We start from the raw sequence: 16,700 nt of genomic DNA on the forward strand, positions 1-16,700 counted from the left end.
GCTTCGCCCCATGTTAGCCTCCCCGAGTCCCTTTGGGGAGATGGTGGCAGGATACAAAAATAAAGTATTATTATTATTATTACAGTAGAGTCTCACTTATCCAACACTCGCTTATCCAACGTTCTGGATTATCCAACGCATTTTTGTAGTCAATGTTTTCAATACATCATGATATTTTGGTGCTAAATTCGTAAATACAGTAATTACTACATAGCATTACTGCGTATTGAACTACTTTTTCTGTCAAATTTGTTGTATAACATGATGTTTTGATGCTTAATTTGTAAAACCATAACCCAATTTGATGTTTAATAGGCTTTTTCTTAATCCCTCCTTATTATCCAACATATTCACTTATCTAACGTTCTGCCGGCCGGTTTATGTTGGATAAGTGAGACTCTACTGTATTATTATTATTATTATTATTATTATTATTATTATTATTATTATTATTATTAAAGTCCCTACATTACTCCTTCCTGAATGCAGGATCAAAAACACCTAAAGATCTACATTCTTGCTCTTTTGGGGATCTGAATTTGGTGGTAAGTCTTTTGCAAATTTTGTTTATGGAGGGCAATTTCCCAAATAAAACACATTTCAAGAGAGTCAACCATTTCAAGTTTCTTTTGGTACCAAAAATTCTTGAGTGCAGTCAGAAATAGCTCTGGGGGGAATGAGAACTCTGGGACAAAGCACATTGGATTTTCCAGAAGAGGAAAAAAGTCTATGACAGGTCTATATGAGGAGATGTATGGCACAAGGGAAGGAAGGAAGGAAGGAAGGAAGGAAGGAAGGAAGGAAGGAAGGAAGGAAGGAAGGAAGGAAGGAAGGAAGGAAGGAAGGAAGGAAGGAAGGAAGGAAGGAAGGAAGGACGGAAGGAAGGAGGAAGAGAAAGAGGAAATGTCTTCATCTCTCTTGGGGTTCATCTACACTGAGTGTTTAGTGCAGTTTGACACCACTCCAACTGCCATGGCTCAATGCTATGGAAACCTGGGAGTTATAGTCTGGTGAGGCACCAACTCTGTGAGCCTGTACACCATTATATCCAATGGAACAGCCTGTTTCCTTGTACATAATGACAAAATCAGCATTTGCTTTGGGGAATTTTATATTTTTGGAATTTTTTCAAGTCATGAATGGTTGAGTCCTTAGATATAGAATCCATGAATGTGGAGGGCCAATTGTATTGCAACTTTCAACTGTGGACTGAACAATGGCACCAAATCATTGGCAAGTGCTGCACACTGATGCTCGTCTGCATGGGATCCTTGTTCAGACGTTCATGCTATGAGGCAGGGAGGCTGCATTGCAACTCAGGTCTTGAAGATCTCCAGGGCAAGAGCATTGGAGTCCAGTACCACAAACTCTCTTATTGTGAAGAGATCCAGTTGTGCCCAGGACATTTGAAGAGCCAGCTTTGATAAAGGACTGAAAGCTTTAATGAACACCAGATACTAACAGCACCAAACAGAAGAACAACAACTGAAAAACAGCTGGTAAAACAAACAAAAAGCCAAAGGAAAGCCTTGGAGGTACAAACCAGCAACAGCAGAGGCATAAAAGAGAGAAGAGCCAACAGTGAGAGGAGCCAAGAACTGCAAGGGTTCTGCAAGCAGTTTTCAGACATCATTGCACGAAGTCAAAGAACCATTCAAAACTAAAGTTGGAAGAGTATTCCAGAGGCCATCAAACTTCACCCCATTCTGCCATGAAAGAGGACCATGCGACCCTCCTACCATGCAGAAAGACACCATCTAAGCCCTCTGGACAGATAGACATCCAGATTATATTTTTAAAAACTCAGAAAAGGAGACACCACCAGTTATTCCAGCCACCTTCTTATTTTAGTAGACTGGAACTGGATTACTGAGTCGTGGCAGTTACAGTGGTGTCCAACTATTAGTTGAGTGTACGTGATCTCACAGCCATGCTCTTCTTCTGGGTCTTCACCTGATGAAATGACAAAAGGAGAGGAAATGACACAAAAACTCGATGCTCACTGGCATATGGCTCCAGCGTGATGTTACGCAGGTCTTTGAAACTGATTTCGGGACCCAGCGCCCCATTGTAGCTGATGACATGAGTGCCAAACCTCAGGCGGCACCGGTGCTCCTCTGCCGTGTTGTTGACGAGGACAGCGAAGACTTTGAAGTCACAGCCATTGTTGATGCCCTCGGAGGCTTTGATCCTGACCTTCAGTCCTCCCTTCGCTGGTGCTGGGTCTTTGCGGTGCAGGGCCTTTGCAAAGACGGCTCGCTCTTCCCTCGATCCTGCCAAAGGGAAGCATTTGTGCCTGAAGTCACTCGCCATCAGCACACGTCACATGCCCAGGAACCCAGAACATCACAGGGCTACTAGGCCAGGGCTTTATGAACCCAAATCTCTCAGTGAATGCTGGTCCTGGGGCAAACTGAATGATAGCTGGCCACCAGGTTGACTTGGATGGATTTGATTAAAATCATCTCTCTACGAATTTTGGATCTTCCAATGCAATTCTGTGGTCAACCTCCAGCAGAAGTTGACTGTAGAGTCATGCTACAGATGCCTAGAGAGAACTTCATCTCCAAGAAACCTCAAGGCCTCCAGTAAGATTCTATGGTCAACAGGCAGAAATGGACTATAGGTGACTTTTTGTTCCATCACACCCAGAATCCCTGGCCAGTTATGCTATGTTCTCTGAGGGATCCAGAGACAGGCAGTCCAAAAAGAAGAATTTTTCACAAGCCCAAAAGGACTGCTACTATAAGTTAACATGCTGCTTGAAGACACCTATTTACACAAACAAAACCTGGAGGTTCCTGAGATCTTCTCCCACCCTTTGCTGCCCATCACCAACACATACACACTCCATAGTACTTCTGTAAGAAGCTCTACACACCTTCGGGGTACTTGTAGTGATGGGTGATGTCCTCCCTGGTGTCACTGCCCACACTCTTGGTGCTGATCTTCATGCCCACCAGGCTGGTGTAGGTGGTCTTCTTCCAGGACATATCATCCTGGAGCACAAAATTCACCACATCAGCATTGACCTCAGCGAAGACAAAGGGGACGTCATACTTGACATGAAGGTCTCCCTCTTTGATGGCTTTGACGGGTGCTGGTCCGCAGCAGAAAACACCTGCCCAGCAGAAAAAGAGTGGTCAACAGGTGGAGAAACCAGTACAGTGAAGGAATGTGAGTGCTTTGGAGGCATTTAGCTAAAATTACAGCATGGAGGTCCAAAGTAACCCCATAGATATCTGACCATCCTGCCTCCACAGATGGTCATTTGTCAAAATGAGAACTTACAAAGATGTCCTCAAGCTGAGATGACCATCTTGTAGCGGTAAGAACTTCTTCCTTTCTACCTGGAGAATGGAACATTCCCCATGCAAAGAATGGAACAGTGGCAGTCTTGACCAAACTGGCACCCTAGAGATATACTGGCTTACAAGTCTATGCTAGCTGAAGATGATGGAGGTGAGGATTGCTATACTATCTCTCAGGTCAATGAAATGGAAGTTCTGAACCACTATCAAAGAAAGATGGGGAAAAATCTCCAGAAATGGATTTGGAAGCCCATGTTTTTCTGCGTGAGACCAACCAAGTTTCATAACAATTTTAGATGATAGAGGTAGATATTGTTATGCCACTTCACCGTCCAGTGCGATGGAGTTTTGGGGCATTTTTGAAATGTGATGGAGGGAAAGACCTCCAGAAATGGATCCAGCCGACTATATTTCCCTGTATAAGACTGCCCAAGCTTCATGTTAGCTGGTGATGATGGAGATAGATGTCATTACATCTCACAGTCCAATGGATATTGATCGCAGAGTTGCACTAAAGGACCTAGAGATTCCTAGAGAGAATATAATCAAATCTGCAAAAGGTAAATCCATAAATGTGAAGAGACCACTGTACAGATTCTGGTGAATTGTGTGTGAGGAGACCCCAAGGGAGTCTCAGTTTTCCTAGGCATATAAATGACCTGTTACCTTCGCTTTTCTCCTGGGGAGTTGGGTCCAAAGCCTGCCACCCATCATACCCTGCTGCAAGATCTGGACGTCCCATCCAAGATTCGACCCAGCAGTGATAATTCCTGTAGAAATCATGGGAAAGAAGAAGGCACAGATGACCAAGTGTCAGCATCATCATCATCATCATTATTCCCATTTATATCTTGCCTTTCTCCTGATAATGGAACTCAATACAGTAGAGTCTCACTTATCCAACACTCACTTATCCAACGTTCTGGATTATCTAACGCATTTTTGTAGTCAATGTTTTCAATACATCGTGATATTTTGGTGCTAAATTCGTAAATACAGTAATTACTACATAGCATTACTGCGTATTGAACTACTTTTTCTGTCAAATTTGTTGTATAACATGATGTTTTGGTGCTTAATTTGTAAAATCATAACCTAATTTGATATTTAATAGGCTTTTCCTTAATCCCTCCTTATTATCCAACATATTCGCTTATCCAACATTCTGCCGGCCCATTTATGTTGGATAAGTGAGACTCTACTGTATATCCAAAACATAAAACATTAATAAAAGTATAGACATTAGGTTGGCATAGCAGTAAATCCTGGCCTTAGTTGGTATCTCCCCAGACCACTACTCCCTGAATTCCATAGCATTGATTCATGGTAGCAAAAGTAGAGTTAAAGTGCATCCATTTTACAGCTCGGGCTGTGGCGCAGGCTGGAGAGCAGCTGCAATGAATCACTGCAATGAATCACTCTGACCAGGAGGTCATGAGTTCAAGGCCCGCTCTGAGCCTATGTTTGTTTGTCTTTGTTCTATGTTAAAAGGCATTGAATGTTTGCCTATATGTGTAATGTGATCCGCCCTGAGTCTCCTTTGGGGTGAGAAGGGCGGAATATAAATGCTGTAAATCTATATATATAATAAAAGTGAATGTTTGTATCGGAGTATGTATCAGCGTTTTGATTGGCCTGGCGGAATATGTGCTCGCGTTTTGATTGGCCTGGCGGAATATGGATCAGCTTTCTGATTGGCCGGTCGGAATATGGGCCAGTTCTGATTGGCCGCCACTTTCACAGGCCACTGGGATCGCTGAGGGAAAAACTACTACCAACTGGCTTCGTTCGGTCTACTTATCTCCTCAGAACGACGCTAGCTTTGGGACAGTTAACAGCCTCAACCTACACTTCTGTAATCCAAAACACCACTGGGACCATCAGGAAGGCCGGAGCTGGACCAAACTTGACACACATCACCCCTACAACCCATGAACCCACTGACAACGGATCTGGACCACATAGACCCAACATGCCCAACTGTCATATTGATAATAAAAAACTTTGGTTCTAAGAATTACAGTTCACTCACACATTCACAGCATTCTGAATCCAACTAATGATGGAAAATAATTATGTTTTAATGCTTCCTTTTCAACAATGGTTGCGGGTATGTTTATGAAAACTTCTACCCCCTCACCTCACCCCCCTTCAGCGATTCTACTGACAGGTCAAGGCCTTTGCAGGCTGCTAGGCCTGGCTAGGCCCAAAGGAGGGGGCCATTTTGCCTCCTCACGATTGCTCCATTTTTTCTGAAGAGAAAAAATGACTATCTTTTTAATCTTTGCTGTCATTATGAAAACTTTTATCCCCTCCCCCCCCCCCCACCTTACCCAACCACCACTGGGCTCCTCTGCTGACATGTTTAAGGCCTTCCAGGCTGGCCCCATGCTCCTAGGCCTAAAAGAAGGACGCCATCTTGCCTCAAAAGAAGGCAGCTTTCATCTTCTTTGTAAGGCCCTACTTTCTTCAAAAGAGAGCAGACAACATCGTTATTATCTTTTTAACGATGCCTTTTCATGCTTAATAGGTTGATCTTGGGCTTATCCAACATTCGCTTATCCAACGTTCTGGATTATCCAACGCATTTTTGTAGTCAATGTTTTCAATACATCGTGATATTTTGGTGCCAAATTTGTAAATACAGTAATTACTACATAGCATTACTGCGTATTGAACTACTTTTTCTGCCAAATGTGTTGTCTAACATGATGTTTGGGTGCTTCATTTGTAAAATCATTTTTTTTTATTGTTGTTTTGTCATCTTATCCCACTCCCACCCTCCCACCCTCCCCTCCTTGTACATACACTTTATACAACAAACTACAGAAGTTACATTTGAAATATCAATCTCAATCTTAATTTTTCCACTCCACATCTTAGTACATTCTCTAAATAGTTCTTAACTGGTTCCCACATCCCCTTGATTATTGCAATATTTTCAATTTTATCTATATTATTCCATTTGCAATTTGTGATTTCTACATTTAACATATCAATTATATACTTATACCAATTCGTCAGAGTCCATTTTGTTTTATCTTTCCAACCGCTCACTAAAACAATTTGTGCACATGCTATTAATTTGTCAATCATTTTTTCTTTTTGTATATTCTTCACTTCTGTTATCCTTGCATGTAGTACATTTCTATTAACTATTACTATTTGTAGATTTAGCATTCTATTGATTTCTCCTTCAATCATTCTCCAGTATTCTTGCACCCGATCGCACTCCCATATCATATGATTGAACACCCCTCTTTGTTCACAACCGTGCCAACACCTATCTTTCATCCCTGGTAAAAACCGTGAAAGTTGTGCAGGAGTTCTGTACCATTTTTGTAACATTTTCCTTCTTGCTTCCCTTAATACATTGTACTTTTCTTTTGCTATATTACTTATTTCCCTTTGTATATCTTCCCTCTCAATTTCCATGTCCATTCTCCATGTTTGGAAAATTTCCTCTACTATTTCTTCTTTTACCGTTATAATTTGTTCATACAGATCTCCTGCCACCTTCTTTTCCTCTCTCAAACATTTCCTAATCGCCTTCTCAAATGGACTGTCCTGTTCTCTAATTTTTTCTCTCAATCTAAAAATTTCCTGTCTTATAGCCCAGCTTTGAATCCAATTCCCTGATCCTATCCAATTCTGAATTTCTTTTTGTTCTACAGGGTCTCCATCTATTGTGTACAAATCCTCCACTAACCTTTTCCCTCTACTTTCAATTGATCTCAATGTTCTGCCTATAATTTCGTTGTTACTGTAATTAATTTGCCATATAGTTGCCATCTTATTCTCATTGCCTGGACTTAGCTTCTTCTTTCTTTTTTTCCACACTTTTATTGTTCCTTTAAAAGGTTCCTTAAATTCTGCTTCTTCTCTCCTACTCCATTCCCTAAATATTATTTCTTTTTCTTTAGTATTATTTATTATCTTCTCCATATTTGCCCATTTTTTTTTAGTATACTGTATTTCCAATAATCTTTGGATTTGAAACGCATCGTGATAGACTTCTAAACTTGGAATCCAACTTCATTTGTAAAATCATAACCTAATTTGATGTTTAATAGGCTTTTCCTTCATCCTTCCTTATTATCGAACATATTCGCTTATCCAACATTCTGCCGGCCCATTTATGTTGGATAAGTGAGACTCTACTGTAGCACCACATCAAGTAGGAAATAAGGTACCACTTATAAAGTGGGGAGGCAAATTTAACTAATTTACGACGTTGGAATGAGGAAGTGCTGTCACAGTGGATGATGAAGCAGCTGTTCCCCCCTGTGGCCAGAATCGAACATCCCCTCAGGAGAAGGTTAAATTGCCTCTGCGTCTGTCTCTGTCTCGGTTCTGTGTGTATATGGGCATTGAATGTTTGCCCTATAATGTGATCTGTTTATATATATATAAATGGTTCTGTTTATATGGTTATGCATTTTCTAATAGCTTTATTCTTAAAATCCAAAATCCAAAAATGCCTATAATATATATCCTTACCAAATGAACCCAGGCAACATCAGGTACTTAGGCAACATTATTTATTTATTTATTTATTTACGGTATTTATATTCCACCCTTCTCACCCTGAAGGGGACTCAGGGCGGATCACATTATATACATATAGGGCTAACATTCAATGCCCATATACACACAGAACCGAGACATCGTCCACTGTGACGGCACTTCCTCATTCCAACGTCATAAATTAGTTAAATTTGCCTCCCTACTTTATAAGTGGTACCTTATTTCCTACTTGATAGATGCAACTATCTTTCGGGTTGCTAGGTCAGCAATGAGCAGGGGCTATTATTTTTAATTGACGGTTCTCACCCCGCCACGGGATGGCCTCGAACTCATGACCTCATGGTCAAAGTGATTTATTGCAGCAGGCTGCTCACCAGCCTGCGCCACAGGATGTTGTGGATGTTGTCCATCTACAACCTTATGCATTTTATTAATGGGATAATTCATTAAAAAAAATTAAAATCCCTTTTCAAATAACCCGGGCATCGCCAGGTACCCAACCAGGTATATAGTAATAAAAGTCAGTGTTTGTGGGTATGTATGTTTGTATGTATGTATGTATGTATGTATGTATGTATGCGGCAGTGTATACTTTCGCCCTGGAATCTGACTACCACAGACCACTGCAACCCCCCATAAAAGATGCATCTGGAGCAGTTTGGACAAGGATGGACCACGGACGAAGGAATTTGCAGTACCATCACCTGATTTACAGACCACACAACCCCCACCAATGACAGACTAGGACCAAGCTTGGAAGACAAGTACCTTCACCCACATCCAGAGACTATTCCTAACCCCCTCAGTCATGTATCTGTACCAAAGATGGCACAGACCCCCATGACTCTTCATATATACTGCTGAGGTTTTTGGGAGGATTGACCACAGACGATGGGATTTCCAGTACCTTCAGCCCCATCCAGAAACTACTGCAAACCCCATCGGCCATAGATCTGCATCAATGGGCCCATTCATAATATCCAAAACAACTCAATGTCCGCTACTAATAACCCGGGCACCGCCGGGACCCCAAGCTAGTAAATAAATAAAATAGATGCACCCTATATGTCCATGGGGATATTTGCCAACTACATGGTGAGTTGGGGATAAGAGGATAGACATAGTATAGTTTCACCCTGTCAAATCGACTTTGACTTATGGCGACCTCACGAATGAAAGACCTTCTTAATGTGGTGTCAAACTGCACCCATTCTGCAGTATAGATGCACTTATGGTTGCCCAGGGGAGACCTTTGGGGTCAGAGTCCACTCACCAGATGGAGTCCCGGCTGCCCGGCTGCCTCTTCCCATTTTGGTCCATGTATCGCTCTATGATCAAGTTGCTGTTGGTGTCGTGGGCAGACTCGAAGTTGGTGACCACGCGGGTGGGGATGCCCAGGCACCGGAGCACTAGGAAGCAAAGAAAGAGCAAGAAAACATGGGATCAGAGGGTGCCGCCAGACCTTCTCACTATGCACTCTAGCCTGGATTCCCCTTTGCAGTCAACACCACACAGGAGTCCAATAATACTTACTAAACAGTTTATTCAGAAAAGAAAATATCAAAAGGCCAAAAGGCAAAAGGTAAGATAAAAAGGAATGTCCCCAAAAAAAAGCAATAGGAAAAAGGCATTCAAAAGCAATAGTCCAGGCAGCAATGTTCTGTTTGAAAAGGGCAAGGTATATCATAAAGCCAGGAATCAAACATAGACATAAATCCATAAGGAATATGGGAACTTCATTTAATCATGACTCCATAAACATAAGTTTCAAACTTTCCCAAAGATCTTAGATATTGATGTGAAACAAGATCCAAGATCCGCACAATAATGCAGCATTGCCTAGTCTGACCTTCAAGTAAACAGTCCCTTAATTGGGTTGCTGTGAGTTTTTCGGGCTGTATGGCTATGTTCCAGAAGCATTCTCTCCTAACATTTCACCCCCATCTGTGGTGGGCATCCTCAGAGGTTGTGAGGTATATTGGAAACTAGGCTAATGAGGTTTATATATCTGTAGAAGGTCCAGAGTGGGTCCCTTAATTTAAGGCCCCCACAAAGCCAGGAAGTCACACCTTTGGCATCTGCTCTGTTGTTTTGGTTTTCCACCCTATTGTTTCTCAAGAATTCTCTGTGACCTCCTTAATTTGGCTCCCTTCTCCTGGAGACCGAGTTTCCAACTTTTACTAACTTCAGGCGTGTTCCCAGGGGAAAGATCTCTCCCTTCCGGCTCCTTATCTGGCGTTGCTAAGGAACGACCTGGAAAAAGGTCCTCCCTATCAACTGATGCCAGATCAGAGCATCTCCCTGTCTGCTCTGCTCTGTAGCTGTTTCACTTTCATTAAGCACAGACCTGTTCTCCCAAGCAGAATCCTGATATAAAATCCTTTCATTTCCCTCACTGGAAGGCCCATCAGTCCTCACAACCTCAGATAACACAATCCCCTCATCTTCAGCCTCTGGTTGAACTACAACACTAATTTCTAGGACCACAAAAGGGATCTTGTAGCACATTTAAGGGTATATCTGCAGGGATTCGAACCCGGGTCTCCCAGAGTCTCAGCATCATGTTGGCTCAGTTGTTTCCAGCTTCTGGTGACCTGTCCAAGGGCTTTTATTTTCACTAAGAGTCATTGTGAGGTCTGCCCTTGCCATCCACTGAGGCCACGAGAGTGTTGCCAAATCAGTTTCCATGGCAGAGAAGCGAGAGATAGCTTTTATCCTAGAGCTGTAACTATATTGAACTCCATAGGTTAAAGGTAAAGGTTTCCCCTGACCTGAAGTCCAGTCGTGACCGACTCTGGGGGTTGGTGCTCATCTCCATTTCTAAGCCGAAGAGCCGGTGTTGTCCGTAGACACCTCCTAGGTCATGTGGTCACAGGCATGACTGCATGGAGCGCCATTACCTTCCTGCCGGAGCGGTACCTATTGATCTACTCACATTTGCATGTTTTTGAACTGCTAGGTTGGCAGGAGCTGGGGCTAAGAGCGGGCGCTCATTCCGCTCCTGGGATTTGAGCCTGGGACCTTTCACATTAATGTGGCATTGGGGGCTGTGCGGTGGTGGTTGAGGTGTGGAGGGATGGGTGTGTTGTTTTGTGGTGTGTGTGCAATAGCACAATGACAATCAAGTTTTTCAATCATTCATTCATTCAAACCCAACTCCTGCAGTGTGGCAATCTAAACATTCAAACCACTATACCTACCATGCTGGATTTCAGTATGGTGTAGTGATGATCTGAATCCTGGGAGTTGTAGTTTTATAAGGTCCTTATCCTTCTCTGCCAAAGAATGGGGTTGCCTCAACAAATTAGAACTCCCAGCATCCCATAGCAGTGAGTGTAGTATCAAACTGCATTATTTCTACAGTATAGATGCACCCTAAGCAGATCAACTTCCAAAGGCTACAAAACTACAACTCTCAGGATTCCACAGCCTTGAACCCTGGCAGTGATCGTGGCATCAAACTGCATTCACTCTACAGTGTAGATCAGGGGTCCCCAAACTAAGGCCCGGGGGCTGGATGACCTCCAAGGTCATTTACTTGGCCCCCAGCCTCAGTTTTAGACTTAGGCTTGTTTAAAGTCTGAAATGACATGAAGGCACAACAACAACAATCCTACATAACTTGATTATCTCATTGGGCAGAAGCAGGCCCACACTTCCCATTGAAATCCTGATAGGTTTATGTTGGTTAAAATTATTTTTATTTTGAAATATTGTATTGTTCATTCATTTACTAATATTGTTATACGGTAATAATATAATATATTGTATATACATATAATATTGATAATATTATAATGTAATACAATGTAATATTTATTTATTTATTTATTACAGTATTTCAGTACTTATAGCACCTTAACTTCCTTCATGTTTACAAATTTCACTCAGTGCACTTTGCCCAGTCCATTGTATGATTTTATTGCTGTGTTTTATCATGTGTTTTATAATGACTGTGATTTTATTTTATGCCTTTTAATCTTATTTGTGTGTTTTTTGTATTTGATACCATTGTATGCTTGTTTTATATCTGTGAGCCGCCCAAAGTCCCTCTGGGGAGATGGTGGTGGGGGTATAAAAATAAAATTGTTGTTGTTGTTGTTATTATTATTATTATTATTATTATTATTATTATTATTATTATTATTCTACCCCACCCTTCTCACCCAGTAGGGGACTCAGGGCGGCTAATAATAATAATACAATGTAATAATATTGTATAACATAATACTACTTATTATATATTATATATTAAATATTACTAAGAATAATATGGTATAGTACAATATAGTAATATATAATGCTAATATTGTGCTATGCTAATAACATAATATATTGTGTATACATATAATACTGATAGCAATGTTGCAATGTAATACAATATAATGCTAATAATAATACAATATAATATTTATTATATATTATATATTACAGTATAGTGGCATATTACAATAAGCTGCTCTGAGTCCCCTTTGGGGTAAGAGAGGGTAGAGTATAAATGTAGCAAATAAATAAATAAATAAATGATTGTTGTTGGGGGGTTTTTTTGCACTACAAATAAGACATGTGCAGTGTATATAGGAATTCGTTTGTTTTTTGTTTTTTGTTTTTCAAATGATAATTCGGCCCCTCAACAATCTGACGGACCATGAACTGGCCCTCCACTTTAAAAGTTTGAGGACCCCTGGTGTAGATACACCGGGAGTTTTAGTCCAGAAAGAGAAACTTCCTTAAACTTTGGGAGAGAACGACACAGGGAGTTCATGAAGATAATGTGCTGAACTGTGTCCCTCTTTTTCAAGGTTCCTCACCTGTGCAAGCCACAGCGGCAAAGACCCAGCACTGCCCATAACGGACCGGTTGGCACCCGAACTTCTCCCACCTCCGAAGGATGTCCACACTTCCATTCCAGGATAAGGGACTCATGCCATCCTCGTACTGGTTGTCCCATCGTCCATAGAGGATGCCATTGTCATCATTGCAATTCACCTTCAGATCAAGAAAGATGAGCGGATCAGAGCCACAGAGTTCTACTCAGGGTTTCCACCCAGTTTTGTGTGTGGAATTGTGTGGATTGAACAAAATTGTATGATTGGTGTACAACTGGAATCTGGCAAAGACTGAAGACACCACCCTAAGAAAATCAGAACCTGGAAGAATGGCATCAGGGAGAAACAAAAGGGAGAACAGAAAGTGAATCATTTGAAAGGATGCCACACTGAGGAGGAGAAAGGCTTATTTTCTGGGATTGTTGTGTATTTCTGGGCTGTATAGCCTTGTTCCAGAAGCATTCTCTCCTGACGTTTCACCCACATCTTATTTTCTGCTGTGCCAGAGACTAGGACACAATGGAACAATGGGTTCAAACTGCAGGACAAGAGATTCCACCAAAACATTAGGAAGAACTTCCTGAGGGTTAGAGCTGTTCAACTGTGGAAACCGCTGCTGCCTGGGAGTCCAGTGGATATCCTTCTCAGGAGGGTTTAAACTGAGACTAGATGGCCATCTGTTGGGAGGGCTTGGATTGTGTCTTCCTGCCTTGCAGAATGGCGTGGGACTAGATATTTTGAGGAACTCTTCCAACTGGGCTGTGGCGCAGCTGGTTAGTAGCCAGCTGCAATAAATCACTACTGACCGAGAGGTCATGAGTTCGAAGCCAGCCCGGGTCGGATTGAGCGCCTGACCATTAAATAGCCCAGCTTGTTGTTGACCTAAGCAACCCAAAAGATAGTTGCATCTATCAAGTAGGAAATTTAGGTACCACTTATGCAGGGAGGCTAATTTAACTAATTTACAACACCATAAAAAATCGTCCAGCAGCATGCAGATAGGAATGAGGAAGTACTACCATCAAGGACTCAGTGTCACAGTGGATGATGAAGCAGCAGCTCCCCCTGTGGCTGGAATTGAACATACCCTCATGAAGCAGGAAGCTGGAAAATATTAAATTGCCTCTGTCGTACGGCATTGAATGTTTGTCATGTATATGTGCATTGTGATCCACCCTGAGTCCCCTTCGGGGTGAAAAGAGCGGAATATGAATACGATAAATAAATAAATAGACTGCAAAGTTTGCTTCTTTAAAGTTCAGACTGAAATGCAATGGCCACAGCTATGATCCCATGACCTTTGGGCCACCTACTCACCATGGCGCTGACCACTCGGCTGACGTAGACGGGGCTGTTGCGGCGGGAGCAGTCCTTGTCCTGGTTGAGGAGGAATTTGGGGTTGGTGTCCAGCAGCTGCAGGCAGATGTCCACAATCCCTTCTTCAAACTGGGAGAAGATGGAAAACAGGATGAACAAACACCTTTGTATGGTCCTTGCCCTGCAAAAGGCACTGGGCATAAAGGACTAATAGAAAATAATCCTCCACACATACATGGAGTGTGCATCTCTGGGTACATCCACACTGTAAAAGGAATGCAGTTTGGCCTCACTTTAACTTCCATGGCTCAATGCGATGGAATTGTGGAAGTTGTAGCTTTACAATGCATATATGGCTGCCTAGAGCATCTCCTTCCAAGGATGAACACCAAAGCTAGCAAATAAGAAAAAAAAATATGTGGTTGAAAACTGAAATTTTCAAAATTTGCATTGAAGCAGTGGGGAGGCAGGCTTAGGGTGACTCAGAATAGGGAGAGAGGGAGGGAGAAAGAGAGGATTAATAGAAATATAAGATAGATAAATGATGGATAGCCCATAGAAAGATAGGCAGATAAAGAGAGAGAATATTTTTATTTATTTATTTATTTATTTATTTATTTATTTATTTACAGCATTTATATTCCGCCCTTCTCGCCCCGAAGGAGACTCAGGGCAGATCAAAGAACACACATATATGGCAAACATTCAATTTCGTTATACAGACAAGACAGACAACAGATAGAGGTATTTATAGGCATTTCCCTTCTTCGGCGCCTTGGAGGTTGTGCTCGATTCCGGCCACAGGGGGGTGCTGTTGCTCCATCCTCTCTGTCAAAGAGCCCATGATGACAGATTTCCTCCTTTCTTTGATCGCTGGCAATATCTAGTATTATAAAATACCTTTCCCCCTAAGCGGTACCTAATTTATCTACTCACGGCTGTTTTCTAACTTCTTAGGTGGGCCGTGAGCTGGGCTGAAGGTCAGGTGCTCACCCCGACCCAGGCTTCAAAATGCCAACCTTTCGACTGGTAAGGTTTATTGCAGCTGCTGATTAACTAGCTGTGCTAAAGCCCGGCCCAGGTGAATATAGATGGATAAAAGAGAAACAGATTGATAATAGATAGAATCATAGAATCATAGAATCATAGAATAGTAGAGTTGGAAGAGACCACATAGGGGAGATATATGATAGACAAGGCAGAAGATAGGTAAAAATAAAAGGAAATAGGAAATAGAAAGATAGAGGATAGATAGATAGATAGATAGATAGATAGATAGATAGATAGATAGATAGGAGAGAGAGATAATAGACATAGAAGGAAATAGAAAATAGAAAGATAGAGAACAGATAGATAGATAGATAGATGATAGACAGGTGATAGATAAAGAGGGTGAGTTAAGATAGAAAAGAGAGATAAGAGAGAGAGATGAGAGCATGCTAGAAGATGATAGCTGGTAGATAGATAGTGCACATAGCAGATAGCTAGGTAGGTAGATAGGTAGGTGGATAGTAGGCTTGCTCAAATAATTCGTTTTCCCCGTTTACCGTTATTGATTCGTTATTTTCGGATTTTTTGAAGCAATATTGAATCTTGGCTGTCCACACGCCTGGATATCGCGGTTTCGAACCGCGATTGGCCGTTTTCCGTAATGGCGCCTTTTTTTTCGTTTTTAAAAAATGCTTTGGCAAATCATCCAAACTTTTTTAAGTCCACTGGGGCAATCTAGTGTGTTGTTTGCACCTTGTAGCCAATCAGAGAGCACGTTTAACCAGGGGGAGGGGCTGGTAGGACGTGCTTAATGAAAACAGCGTGCACACGCCTCGTGGCTCAGTCGCACTGGGACTTTTGGAGAGGGTGGAAGGGTAGATTGGTGCAGGCAGGCAGGAAACATTGCTGCGTCACAGCATGGCTGTGTGAAGACCAGGAGAGGAGAAAAGGTGGGGTGGTCTGTGGCTGAGTTTGGTGGTATGGGTCTTAGGTCTTTCTATTTCTTTTGTTGTTGCAAACTTGCAAAGGGCTGTCCTGTGGGTGTTTTTCCTGTTCAAAATACAACTCCTTCGGGGAAAATAAAAGCTTGCCTTTGTGCCTTGCCTTCCCCTGGGCTACGGGTGTGTGTGTGTCTGCCAGGAACGCTTTGGGAAAGAGTTGCATATCCCATCCTGTTCAAAATACAACTCCTTTTGGGGAAAGAAAAGGTTCCCTTTGTGCCTTGCCTTGTGTGTGTGTCTGCCAGGAACGCTTTGGGAAAGAGTTGCATATCCCATCCTGTTCAAAATACAACTCCTTTTGGGGAAAGAAAAGGTTCCCTTTGTGCCTTGCCTTGTGTGTGTGTCTGCCAGGAACGCTTTGGGAAAGAGTTGCATATCCCATCCTGTTCAAAATACAACTCCTTTCGGGGAAAGAAAAGGTTCCCTTTGTGCCTTGCCTTGTGTGTGTGTCTGCCAGGAACGCTTTGGGAAAGAGTTGCATATCCCATCCTGTTCAAAATACAACTCCTTTCGGGGAAAATAAAAGCTTGCCTTTGTGCCTTGCCTGGTGTGTGTGTCTGCCAGGAACGCTTTGGGAAAGAGTTGCATATCCCATCCTGTTCAAAATACAACTCCTTTTGGGGAAAGAAAAGGTTCCCTTTGTGCCTTGCCTTGTGTGTGTGTCTGCAAGGAACGCTTTGGGAAAGAGTTGCATATCCCATCCTGTTCAAAATACAACTCCTTTT

At 42.2% G+C, this 16,700-nt stretch overlaps 1 protein-coding gene across 1 annotated transcript in view; it reads right to left on the minus strand.

The window, feature by feature from the left end:
- The window catches only part of LOC100562844 (protein-glutamine gamma-glutamyltransferase 2), a 50,099-nt gene that overhangs the window by 6,068 nt on the left and 27,331 nt on the right, over window positions 1-16,700 (minus strand). Inside the window, exons 5-10 of the mRNA XM_062979205.1 lie at window positions 13,985-14,113; window positions 12,650-12,827; window positions 9,112-9,247; window positions 3,978-4,081; window positions 2,882-3,121; window positions 2,004-2,273 (exon numbers count right to left, since the gene is read on the minus strand). Of these exons, the coding sequence (XP_062835275.1) occupies window positions 2,004-2,273; window positions 2,882-3,121; window positions 3,978-4,081; window positions 9,112-9,247; window positions 12,650-12,827; window positions 13,985-14,113 (1,057 nt within the window). The remainder of the gene's footprint in view (window positions 1-2,003; window positions 2,274-2,881; window positions 3,122-3,977; window positions 4,082-9,111; window positions 9,248-12,649; window positions 12,828-13,984; window positions 14,114-16,700) is intronic.

This window comes from Anolis carolinensis, chromosome 4 (assembly GCF_035594765.1).
Source record: "Anolis carolinensis isolate JA03-04 chromosome 4, rAnoCar3.1.pri, whole genome shotgun sequence".
Taxonomy (NCBI): domain Eukaryota; kingdom Metazoa; phylum Chordata; class Lepidosauria; order Squamata; family Dactyloidae; genus Anolis; species Anolis carolinensis.